The sequence below is a fragment of the Stegastes partitus genome, unplaced genomic scaffold (assembly GCF_000690725.1).
Source record: "Stegastes partitus isolate 25-593 unplaced genomic scaffold, Stegastes_partitus-1.0.2 Scaffold29, whole genome shotgun sequence".
Lineage (NCBI taxonomy): Eukaryota > Metazoa > Chordata > Actinopteri > Pomacentridae > Stegastes > Stegastes partitus.
This window is the reverse complement of record NW_007577760.1, coordinates 275,688-287,299: the sequence shown is the minus strand read 5'-3', so window position 1 is coordinate 287,299 and position 11,612 is coordinate 275,688. Positions and strand designations below refer to the sequence as shown.

Sequence of the window (11,612 nt, the reverse complement as noted above, 5' to 3'; positions counted from 1 at the left end):
AATCTTGAATGCACCAGTGAGGACATTACCATTAGTGACCTCTAACTACAGTTCATCCCAGATATCATTATCTGCTACATGCTTTGACAAACCCGCGCTCAGCGACATCACAAAAACCTCTCCTGTTTGGTGTGGCCTGGAGTCGGTTCTGCGTGACTGCAGATTTAGCCACTCTCCTAGGGAGGAGCAGGTGGGCTGGATGAGGTTGTAGCTTTTTTAGAAATCCAATAATGAGGATGTGCTCTGACAGCTGAGCAGACTCACCGTGACTAGAAAAAGAAGCGCTGCTGCCCACAGCCACAGCACTGACTCAATATTAAACCCAGATTGTTAATATATATATTTTGCACTTTTTACTAAAAAAAAAAAAAAAAGCTCAGCTGGTCCGTTTGATGGACAGCCAGCATATATATATGTATATATATATATATATATATATATATAGTATAAAGCAAGGATTTTAAAAGGGCTGGCACTGCACATTATCATAGATTTTGTAGAATTGTCTAGCATCAACATTATCCGGCCAAATTTGGCACTACGACACTAATAATCTAAGAATAGAGCAGTAGACTCTTCATTTTTCATCCATCCAGTAATTTTGTTACGTGGTGCGTAATCATCATTAGAGCCCAGCGGGGTGAGGCTCTAATGCTTTTTGAGCTGCACAGACACACATCCTCCAGCATTTACTGTATCTTCAGCATGACTGCAGACTTTTAGCCTATTTTAAGCACCTAAATTAATAAGAAGATATAGATAGAAACCAAGCGATGCAGAGGGGCTTTCATCCTTTACCTTTTGTGAGACACTCTCAGGCCTTTTAATCTCTGGCTGGTCTGCAACGATTTGAAAAACATGTTTCACCAAAGTTAATTAAAACATTATTCAGCACTGCATGATATCACAGTAACTAATGTTGCATGTAAAAATTGATGCAGATTAATTTGCTAGGAGCTGCAGTTATATAAATGTCAAATCAAACAATAAAACAGCAGCAGTGGTCCAGTTCAAAGACAAACCAGAGAAGCACTGCCTTCTGTAAACCTGGATATGAATTCACACGCTATGCATCCACCGCTCGGTTGCCAGAGTGCCTTTGATCACATTTTACCAACACATGTTTGAAATTAATCATATATAAACAATATGTAGGCAACAGCAGCCTTGTGTCACAACACACTCCATTTGCTGCACTGGACGAAGCGCTTAGTTTTGGGCTTTTGTTTTCCCATGGAGGCCTTGTTTGTCCTCCCTGTGACTCTGCCTCTTGACCTTTCCCTCTTCTCCAGGCTCCCTGGTGGTTTGTACAGGCCTGTCCTTCTACTTAAGCGATGCACACTGGGCCTGGAGATGGCAGCTGCAGTGTCACTGGGAAACTTCATAGCTTTGCCTGGAGGCACTAAGAAAATTCACATCAGGGGTCAGTGCTGGCTTGTTGGTGCCCGCTGGCTGTTTAAATGATTTGACTGATGCTCTTCCGTCTCATCTTTCCCTCTTGGAAGGAAGATTTGTTTGGGTAGAGAGATGTTTTCTTTTCTCTCTCTCTTTCTCTCTCTCTTGATTGTGTTTGTTTTCCCATGAAGACATGAAAGTTAATGAGACACAAGGATGCAAAAACATCGATTTAACACATTTTGATGAAAATAAGTGATGTGATGATGTGAGAAAATGGCAGAGCTGTGTTGATGTAGAATTAGTGACTATATTTAAAGCTACACTCTGTAGCTGTGGAGACTGTGAAGGCACCATTAATATGTGTGCTGTGGGTGGAGCTGTAGGTTCAGACCTGCTGGAGCTGCTCAGAGTCTGTGATCAGAGAGTTGTTTCAGAGGATACCACCAGTGGAAAACCCTCGCATGGGAGAAATGCACTGAAATGGACCTAAATGCATTTTTTTTTTTTTTTTAAATTTGATCTTATTTGTTTTACTGCTTTATTGTCCAGAATTTCAACCCAAGCAGTTTTTGAGTGACTTCTGAAAAACATCAATTTCTACCTCTTTTGGATGTTTGTTTTCCCCATAGTCTACACTTGACTTGAAACAAATGTTGTAAAGGACAGGACAGATGCTTGATTGTTTTGCTGGAAAGACAGAATGAAATGAAAAAAAAAAAAATCTCACTGCTTTGCACAGAAAACTAACTCTAAACTTATTCTTTATGGCGTTTCAAAATGACAGACACTAACTTGAGGAACGAGAGCAACTATGGGATGTATGGAGCTTTCAATGGATCCGTTTTAGATCAGATGTTTCCAAATGACAGCATCACAACGTGCAGAAACTTCACAATGGACTCGCAGGTTGTCGGAGTGGGAATCTTTCTCTCCGTTTTTATTCTGGTGGCGATTGTTGGGAACATTCTGGTCATCCTGTCCGTGGTCTGCAATAAACATTTACAGACCGTCACAAACTTCTTCATCGTCAACTTGGCCATGGCAGACCTGCTGTTGAGCATCATCGTGCTGCCTTTCTCTGCGTCTTTGGAGGTTCTGGGATGCTGGGTGTTTGGACGGGTTTTCTGCAACATCTGGGCAGCGGTGGATGTGCTCTGCTGCACCGCATCCATCCTCAGCCTCTGCATCATCTCCATCGACCGGTACATTGGGGTAAAACACTGCCTTAAATACCCCAGTATCATGACAGAGAGGAAAGCTGTTGCTATTTTACTCCTGGTGTGGGTCTCTTCTACGGTCATCTCCGTCGGACCGCTCCTGGGATGGAAGGAACCGCCGCCGGTGGACGACAGCATCTGCAGCATCACGGAGGAGCCGGGCTATGCGCTCTTCTCCTCTCTTTTCTCCTTCTACCTCCCGCTCATGGTCATCCTCATCATGTACTTTAGGGTATACGTGGTGGCCCGCAGGACAACTAAGAGCCTGGAAGCGGGCGTCAAACGGGAGAGAGACAAGTCGGTGGAAGTGGTGCTCCGGATACACTGTCGCAGCGTTCTGGAGGACGCGCGTCCGAGCAGCTCCAAGAGCAGCAAAAACAACCCGCTGCGAAGTTCGCTGTCAGTGCGGCTCATGAAGTTCTCCAGGGAGAAAAAGGCTGCTAAAACCCTCGCCATCGTCGTGGGGATGTTCATCCTATGCTGGCTTCCCTTTTTCTTCTTTCTGCCAATGGGTATGTTTCATGACTGTATATTTCTTTACGATGCGCGCCAGCAGGAAAGTGCGCTCCAGTGCGTCTTTTCCAATTTCCAGTGCCCCTTTCTTAACAATGTGCACACACAGGAGAAACATTGCAATTTCTCTATTCTTAAAGACTTTAAACGCACAAATTATTGTAAATTTTTATTTTTCATGCTGTCAGGTGTATTTATGAGTCAAATCCAGCGCTGGTGATTTGGTAAACGGTTTGCAAAATGTTCACAAGCAACTTCATTCATGTTCAATGTGAATAATTCATGTATTTGTCTCACTTGGCTTATGTAGCTCCTACACTCCTGCGTAGACTACCATTAACAACAAAACATTTTGGCTGCAGACGCACACTCAGTACTAAATCAATACTTAAAGCAAAAGAAATTCAGCTACAAAAAGCCCACACGGTGAGAGCTGGGCATAACAAAAACAGGAAAATGGCACGGACTGGATTTCATTCCCTGTTTATTTTGGGAAGTGTGCCAGGAACAGATCAAAATGAAGATTGTTGTAATGTTATAAAAACAAATGTTTTGGTCAGGAAAAGGCCAAAACTGCAACGTGACCATTAATGTGGCTTGTTTTCGTGTCTGTAATTTTTCTGGGAGCCTCTTTCTTCAGATGGCTAAAATCCCATTTCTTTTTTTAATGGGCAGTCATAATAGACTGACATTCTTCTGTAATGAGCACTTTGAAACTAAATATGCTTCCAAGTACAGTCCCATGGGCTACTTACTTTAGCAGGAATCTGATACAGTAATATAAAGACACCATATTTGCTTGCAATGGGTCCTGTTTCATGGTCTACATTTGTGTAAAAGAAAGATCACTGCAAAGTTATACAACTGCATACCACCTGCACACCTTCACACATTTAATTAGATTAAATAGTCAGTGGTAGTAAGGATATGTCCAAGGCTGATAGGTAGCGAAATAATCAGTCTCTTATCACTGCAGATGGATGAAAAGGCCCTTTATCAACACAACCAACATTCCTCTGCTCACTTGCATGCAAGTTGTCAAGGAAAGCAATATCACTCACTGTACACCTGAAAAGCACATACATACACACACTAAAGGTGTTCTCATGAATTTTCATTTTGCATATATTACACCTAATTGATTGTAAAAGCCATTCTGAACAAATGGCCTGTATCTTATCAGGTGCAGCACTCTCATTCTTGCTGCTCCTCCAAATTCGCAGCATCAAATTATGAGAGCAAAGGCTGCTGGGATAGAGAGGGCGCAAGAAATGAAATTGGTGCCACTAATCACTTTACTCACTCAGTGGGAGAGAAAAGGGCAAGTTTATTTGTTCGCAGAAGTCTGCTCTATCTTTTCTTGTGATGAAAAAGGGAGTAAAGGCAAGAATGAGAATTGAGGAATCTCGTTTTAATTGTAAGTTGGTGCACATTACATAACATGCATTATCAATTCCATTTTGGGTAATAGCAAGCAAATGCTTCAAACCAGGTCTCTAATAGCAGAGATTTGTTATCAGCATTAATAAAATGAGCATATTGATTTGACTTTGTGACATTATGCAGCCTGCTCTACAACTTCAGGAAAAGGTCAACAAGGTTCTCAAGTCTGAAACAGTGGCACCAAAAATCAGTATTGGAAAGAAAACAAAAGGGTTCAGCCAACAGGGATAATTATCTCAGAGAAATTGAGCTGATGTTATCTTGGCTCATTGTTTTAAAATTTATGATTCCCAGTAGATGGCAGAGGCCTCTCATTTGCATGATAAAGACTGACAGACCATCAAGAACACTCTAATCAGCTTAACTAGTATCTTAATGGATCTACTGTAGGGTGTTTTTGTTTTTTTTTAAAGGAATTTAAGGTTCTTGCCGGAAACCATCTGGCCTGCAGGATTCTTTCAGACCTGATTTTCTGCAGTGTGACCCTGAACTCTGACTTCCTTGGAGGAGGTATTTTAAACCAAAACATCCCCACAGGGATCAATAAGTGCTACACTGTCAATTCATCCCTGTGGAGGGTTCCTGTTTGTTTACTAAATGACAAACCGATGAGTGTGGAGCAGTCACAGCCCACAGTTCCCATCCCTGCTTGCCGATACTTGATCAGTCAGACAGATTGATGTCGGTACATTCTACAAACAATCATTAATGCGTAACCTTTTGCTGAGAGGCAGACATGTACTTTTAGCACCTCTTATGCCAATCAGACCTTTTCTCTGTGATGCTGCAAATCTAGATGGAGTAGTCTGACTCATCTGAAACTCCAGTGAGAGTGCCCTGAAACCATTTGCTTATATTAGTGAACCAGAGTCATATTTATTGCCAAAAAATGATGGAATAAAGAGAAATAGCCTTTCATATTTCCCTTGAATGCTGTCTGTCTGCCTGTGTAAAAAGCCAACCCCAACCACACTGAGTAGGGAATATAGAATTAGCATTTTAGCCTATGGGATGCCAGTGTCATAATTGGATGCTTTTCCTTTATGCTTTCCTTTCCTTGCTGACATAAATCTAACTCGTACAAAGTCACACGACTCATACAGTGTTTCAGTGTATTGTTTTTTCTACAGTTGACTGTCTTTGTATTTCGCATGAAGACACAAAATTCACACAGCGCATCATTAGAGCATGCTGCATTGAGCTGAAGAGCATCACAGTCAGTGAAAACCTTTTAATTATGCGTGACCACTACAGCTGAGTAGATTGACATTGTTGCCTGGGAATTTAGGTGTATGGTCTTTAAATCATACAAGTTACCTTGGTGGATGTCATTTTTATTTTTCTTATTCCTTATCAAGAGGTGGATGGAGTTGGGTGATTTTTCTTGTTACCAACAAATCCCATGAAAAGACACAAACCAGCAATAAACTACTGCAACCAAGATTTATCGTCAGTAAAGAAAGATAGACCTCATTTCTGTGTTTGCCATATTTGCTCACAGTCAGTTTAAGCACATCAGTAACACATCAGTAGTATCTGTTGCTGCACTGCATGACATTAACCATGAATATGCACGTGTTTTGCTTTTCTGCTGCTGTACTCACTCACATTATTATTCACCGCTGTTTGCCAAATATTATTCATTTTGAAAAATGATTCAACCTTTTTTTTTTTTTGAAATCGATATATCTGCAACCTCTTTTTGAAATACTTAAATCTTAATTATGAACGAGTGGACTTGGTATGGAGAGCCAAGGACAGAATAGGGAAGCAGGGAAGTAATGAGAAAACAGCTATTTAATTGGTGGTTTTAGCCTTATATGGAAGTTGTCAACAGAATCCTCAGAATATCACCAGCCATATACTTTAACAATGGTCAGATATCTCCGGTAATATGTACAATTTGTTGTGTTATTTGTCTGTCATACTATAAATGCTTACTAGGAGTTATGTATGTATTGACTGAACTTTGTCACAGCACTTGAATGGGGTGTGAACTTCAAAAAGCTAGATATACCAGTATAGTATTGACCTTCACACAGAACATTAAATGTTAAGGACAGAATATTCTAAGCTCTGTAATGGAGGTCGAATCAGGATTCTGTCTGCTCACACAAAAGAGCCATCACAAAATGCTGTCTGAGAAATCTGACAAGTCCCCAGACTCCTTGATGGGTCTCAGTGTGCATTCAAAGAATTCATTGGTTGCCTAATGTTGTGATTTGTACTCGGATATTTGCCAACTTTAAAAAAAATAAATAAATCAAAGTCACAGAGGATTCAAAATGGCATCATCTTGCAGATATTAGAACTAAAAAACAACAACAAAAGACTCAGATAGTAGAACAAACAAACCATAAAAAATATGACCTGTTGTCATGGTGTTGTGGTTGTGCGTCAGTGTGGTGAATCACTCGCTGCCTCCCTCTAAGGTGATGTCATTTTCGAGAGAAGAATCAATGGAGAACATCACTTCCTTTAATTACTTCATTCATCTTAACCTTTAACTGTGTCGAGTTTGAGCTGATTTAATCAAGTCTTTTATCAGAAGTGAAAGCAGAGTAAGAGCCAGGTAGCACAAAAAACAAACAAAGCACCGTATTCCTGCTGAAAATGTTACAAACACGAGCGTGACCTCTGTCTTATGATTCAGTTTATGTCTTTGGGTAAATGGCACAAGCCTCCTGTTTGCATTTGTTAGTGCACAGCATGCCGTTTCACGCTGTTTTTACATCAGCATGAAACCATTACTCTGAAAATTACATAGAGGCTATTTCATATGTTTCCATGTTGTACTAAGAGAAGTGAAATGAAAATGGACTTCTGGGCCGGAGCAGTGCAGACTTGACATTAGCACCATGATGTGTTGCCTGTGGTCAACGCTGTGTCAAATCCAAAGCCTGGGGAGACAAGAACAGCGAGAAAGCAATAGGAAGAGGCAACATCCCATGAAAAACATCATGTCATAGCATGTCAAACCAAAAACATCATTGCAAGCATAAAGATATGAGCAAAGCAACAACAGCCGGTGTTGTAAGTGAGCTGTAAAGAAAGCAATTTTCATTAGGAACAAATTTAATGTTCTCATTTATTCTAAATTGCCTATGTGTAATGGCAAATGCAAGAAAGCTTAAAAAAGAAAAAAGAAAAGAAAAAAGAAATGAAAAAAGAAAAAGTTTTCTCGGCTTCACCACCCTAAGTAAAGATGATAAATGGAATATTGAAAGGTTGCCCGTGGCATGGTTTTCCATCAAACCTAATAACAAAGACAGGGTTGGTATCAGCTTGTGCACAAGCAAAGGCAGTGTACATCCATTAAATGGGGATTTTTGAAACCTTGATGACTCAGGTACTGCTACACAAAGTCTGACCTGACCCCTTCAAATATGGCAAATATCTTACATGACGTGATGTATGTTACACCTTTTGCCCTGAGAGATGGCAAACATCTATATGTGGCCCATTTAATGTAAGATGACTCTGTATCACTTAAAGTCATTCTAGATATAAATTAGGAACAAGAAAGTGTGTCTTCATCACATACTATGTTCAAGCAAAGGTGTCATGAAACAAAGTCTCTGCACTGGGGCTTGTGTTTTTTTTAATTTCTGTCCGTAAAATGTCAGAAACTCTTTCCCTCCTATTAATAAATATAAAACAAACAGCCACTGCTGCACAATAAATCACTGCAAAAATAATATCCTGCTGTCAGAGAGCTGATAAATGTTTAAACATAGCATAGAACTATAATACAGCTGGGGACACATGTAAGCATTGTTTGTGGTTCAGTCAATGTGGCATCTTTTGTAAAATCTGTAAGAAATGGTCAACTTTGTTCAATTCTGATTATTCTTATTATGTTTTTTAACCTGATTACATCCCAGATGGACAGGAGGGCAAATAGCATCATATTGCCAAACACCATGATCTGATATATGTAGAAATTCTCTTACTGTGCTAATGCTTTGCTTCGGGTAATCTTGATAGGACACATGTGAAAAGATTTGTATTGCATTGTGCACATACTGTATGTTTACTCACAAATCATCCCGATTGCTCCCTGTAGGTTCCTTCTTCCCAGCACTGAAACCATCTGAAACCGTGTTCAAGGTGGTCTTTTGGCTGGGATACTTCAACAGCTGCATCAACCCCATAATCTACCCCTGCTCCAGCAAAGAGTTCCAGCGGGCTTTCACTCGACTCCTCAGGTGCCAGTGTCACCAAAAACGGAGGGTCCTGCGTCGCTTCTACGACCAGAGGTGGCGGTCGGCTGTCAAAGGAATGGCAAGGGATCAGAGGGGAGACTATAAGCCTGGCTACATTGTGCACGAATCCTACGGCAGCTCTTTGTTACACAAGGGGAAAGGGCGCTCACTGGGTTTCAAGAGATGGAGTCTGTTTCCACCGCTGCAGAAGTCCTCCTTCCAGCTCAAAGAGAAAGTGAACAATCTGTCAAATAAAATCAAAGGAGGGACGGGGAAGGGTACCGCACCAGCAGTGGGCCGGATAGAGACGGTCGACACGGTCTCTATGGGGATTTACAACTCTTGTGAGCAGAGCAGTTATCAGTTCTATGATCTGGCAGAATGCTATGGCCTGAAAGAGACTGACATTTAGAGAATCTTTAAGTTATTTATAAAAGGGCCATATTGGACCAACATGTGAGAAAGACTGTGATAGGGCATAATTTTGTGCTCACGAAATATCTGCGAATCAAAACTTGATAAAAGCTGAGGACAGTGGTTTGATCCCAGCACAAAGGATGAAAACTTTATCTCTGTCCCTTCATCATGTTTATTTACATGAAACTTCTTGTAAACTGCCTAAAGCCACATTTCGGAAGTGGACACAACAGCAGCCAACTCCTTGGACTCACTTCTGTCGCTTGAAGGCACTGCATCGATGTTACACAGTAGACTGTGGCTTATGTAATGTCTTTTGGTAAGACATTCAGCCTAAGCCAGGATCGTTATTATTGTTAAAGTGTGTTTCTTTACATTTTTTAAAATCAGTCATTAATTATTAGCCACTTGACACTGTCTAACAACGACTACCAAGAAATGGTGATGGCTTCATTTGATATATTGCTGATTAAACAAACAAAAAAAAAAAAAAACAAGACAAAAGAATAAAAAGTGAAACACATGTAAGTGTTCAAAGAAAAAAAAAAATGTCCTGAAGTTTTTGGAGAGAAAAGTCATAAGTGCAATTTTTATTGTTTCCTCGAATGTCCAGATTTAATAAAAAGTAAAATGTCAGAATGAACTATGATCATTTATTTGCTACTTTTTGTTTCGACAAGGCATTGTAAAGATAAGAGGCCAGAAAAGAGTAAAGATGCTGCACAGTATTTATTCTGTTGATTTCATAAGTTAACCTGAAATGTACACTTGAGTCTACTTGGCTCACCTAACTGTAATTTTTACTGCCAAGTGACCGCTAATGTGAAATGAATATGCTCTTTTTTTGGTATTCTTTCAATGTTACGTTTGTTCATGTCAGATCAAAAGCAAAATAAAAAGAAAAGAAAACTGTCATTCTGTTTTCCAGATAGGTTTACAGTAAAGCCGCCTTTGTTTTTCTGTCCATCCAGAAGGTGTCACTATTGCTATGGCCTTTGTACCATCTTCACCTTTTCACCCTTCAAGTCTGACTTGTGCTTTCAGGAGAACAAAAAATATTTGTTTAATAGAGCAGATGACTGGAAAGCAAATTACAAATAAATAAAGGTGGCATGCAGACACACTCGCACAAGGCTGGAGCTGCAGGAAATGTAGAGCAACAGAAAGAAAAGAGAGAGACTCTCTATCAAGACTATAAAATCTCGATTGCTTCCCGTTGTTTGCTTAGCTCTACTGTGGGTTTACCCAAATCTGTTCTTGATCCAGGAGGGGGGGTTAAACAGTTAAATTTTTTTGCTTTATTCATTTATAACCATCTCCAAAACTAATACATGAAAGAAGTCAATCCATGTGAGAAGAATAGCTCTTAGCTTTAGATTTTATGGAACCACAAAGGAGGGAAACATGAAAGAAATTAAATCACAAATTATTGCTAGTGTTGTATTCTCAAAAAAAAAATCAGATTATTGAGTATACATACACACAAAAATAAACAAGACAAAATAAAATCTGTACCTCAGAAATATATTTGTCAAAAAAAGAATGTGAAATTACAATATAACTCTTCCGAAGCCATTTTCTAACCCATCATAAAAGCCACAAGCTCCCACTGTAATGTGTTGATTATGCTTTCACAGTTTGCAGTTTCACAAAACAACAGAACCAGGCGCTGCCTTGACTCCTAATTGTTATACTGCCAGTGCTGATACTGGTTTAACAAAGATGCCACTTTGACTATGGCTCAGATCTAATAAGTAGACTTCAGCTAGACATTCAAGTTCATAAATTTCAAAGCTGTCTGGTCCTCGACTATCTTGAGGAGGACTAATTTGCTATGTGCTCCGGGTGCTGGGTGTCTAAGAGCCTTGGAGGATTAGGTTACAAGTTACAAGAACACTGAGGCAATTGCAGAATATAATATATACCTTCAAGAAGGGTTTCCAAAAACTCTTTCCTTTTTCATTACTCACTTTACAGCAATGTTAAACCTCAAACTGAGTCATGTTTTCTTCTTTTTGTCAGCTGTCAGCAGATGTGATTGTTTGTTCCCATGGAAACGCAGCCTTCAGCTCTGTTGAGATAGCCAAATTGGCTGACTTCTCTGCCTTTAAGCTAAACCTTTTAGCTTTTTAGTTAAAATTAGTCTGCCTTTATGTTTCTGCATTTCTGATATTAATGTTCAACATTCAGGAGCAAAAACTAAGACTGGCGATAAAGGAGCAAACAAATAACCAGTGTGCTGATTCACAGGAAGAAGAAGAAGAAAAAAAAAAAGAAAAACGGCTAGAATAGCACTGCAAATGAGATTCTGAGAATAGATTAAAGACAGAAAAAGTAGAACATGTGGGTGAGAACAAAATCTCAGTTCTAAAAAGACTAATTGTGTGTGTGTAAAGCGTCTTTGAGTTTCTTCAAAAGC

General features: G+C 39.8%; 1 protein-coding gene across 1 annotated transcript; it reads left to right on the top strand.

Moving 5' to 3' along the window:
* The first annotated feature begins 2,175 nt into the window (after positions 1-2,175).
* Positions 2,176-10,108, top strand: adra1d (adrenoceptor alpha 1D). The gene is made up of 2 exons (XM_008298523.1): positions 2,176-3,127; positions 8,638-10,108. The coding sequence occupies exons 1-2, from the start codon at positions 2,176-2,178 to the stop codon at positions 9,186-9,188; spliced, it is 1,503 nt and encodes a 500-aa protein (XP_008296745.1). The 3' UTR covers positions 9,189-10,108.
* Positions 10,109-11,612: the final 1,504 nt, after the last annotated feature.

Bases quoted from the DNA above. Each gene is read 5' to 3' on its own strand.
- adra1d (XM_008298523.1), top strand. From the start codon at position 2,176: ATGACAGACACTAACTTGAGGAACGAGAGCAACTATGGGATGTATGGA. The intron at 3,128-8,637 runs GTATGTTTCATG...TGCTCCCTGTAG, and splicing joins TTTCTTCTTTCTGCCAATGG to GTTCCTTCTTCCCAGCACTG.